General features: G+C 53.8%; 1 protein-coding gene across 1 annotated transcript; it reads right to left on the bottom strand.

The window, feature by feature from the left end:
• Positions 1–69: 69 nt before the first annotated feature.
• Positions 70–393, bottom strand: LOC103773277 (feather keratin Cos2-3-like; the record flags this gene model as incomplete). The annotated part of the gene is made up of 1 exon (XM_008940641.1): positions 70–393. A coding segment is annotated over one exon (324 nt), but the record flags the coding sequence as incomplete, so codon positions are not given.
• Between the last annotated feature and the right edge of the window lie 767 nt (positions 394–1160).

Genomic DNA, 1160 nt, shown 5'->3' with positions numbered 1-1160 from the left:
GCTAGAAAGCAAGGGAATTTGTCTCTTCCCAAAGTTGTCTCTCCCTTAAACACACCTACCCCCTTCCCTTCACGTGACACAAGGCAGGCACCTTCTGCTGCAACTGTAGTGTCTGGGAAGACAGGAGAGTTCACAGTACCCTGAACTCATGGGCACTACCTCACAGCTGAGGATGCTGCCAATGGCAGCAGTGGTGGAGGAGCCCACAAGGGTGTTCTGTGGGAAGGAGCTGAGGATGGGGCCGGGCAGGGTCACCACCACGGCGGAGGGCTGGATGACAACGTTGGAGCTCTGGCACTGCCTGACACAGGGCTCGTTGAAGGTGTTGGCCAGTGGGGTTTGGCTCCAGGGCCCACAGGGCAGGCACAAAGAGGGACTTTGCCTGATCTGTCCCTGGAAAAACATTAGAGCTTTGGGAGTTGCCCTAAATCCTTGCCCTGTTCCTGTTCTCCCAGACACAGTTGCTAGGCCATGAGAATCATGTTTCTGTGGGGGATATGAAAATCCTGGTTCTTGAACTCCAAAGGTGTCTGACTCAAAGCTGCTTGAGTTGCCCTGTGCCACCCAGTGAGTCTCTCCTAAAACCCCTAGTGGAACAACACCTGGATGTCGGTCCATTTAGTCCAGCATCCTTTTGGTGGGAAATCTTGGACCCTGCCTCACTCAGCACCAGACTGATGAGCTGTACAGGTGCATCTGTTCACTGCCATGCCAACATCATGCCCATAGCACCAGGGCCAGGCTGGATGTGGGGCTGGGTGGTCAGGGGCAGGGGCTGTTTCCAGACTGGGGCTTCCAGAGTCCGGGCAGTACAGCCACAGTTGCCAACTGGAGCCCGTGAAGTGCTCTCTTTCTTTTCTACCCTTTGTTATATGTTGTTACATCTACTGTTACTGCAGTTCTTTACTGCACTGTCTGTGTTGTATTAAATTCTCCTTATCTCAGCCCATGGGGGATTGTATTTTTCTCCCTTCCTTCCCACCCGTGTGGGGGAGTGAGCAGCCATGTGGTGCCTGGCTCCTGTGTGGGGCTAAACCACCACAGGGGCTCTGGATTGGACAAGGTGTGCAACAATTAAAGACCATCATAAAGAGATGGCAGGAGTAAGAGCCAAGGCTGGGGAATGTCCTCTCCCATGGCAACCACTGGGGATCTTTACG

This window comes from Merops nubicus, unplaced genomic scaffold (assembly GCF_000691845.1).
Source record: "Merops nubicus isolate BGI_N331 unplaced genomic scaffold, ASM69184v1 scaffold40285, whole genome shotgun sequence".
Classification (NCBI taxonomy): domain Eukaryota; kingdom Metazoa; phylum Chordata; class Aves; order Coraciiformes; family Meropidae; genus Merops; species Merops nubicus.
The sequence above is the reverse complement of the archived record's forward strand: the minus strand, read 5'-3'. Positions and strand labels throughout refer to the sequence as shown.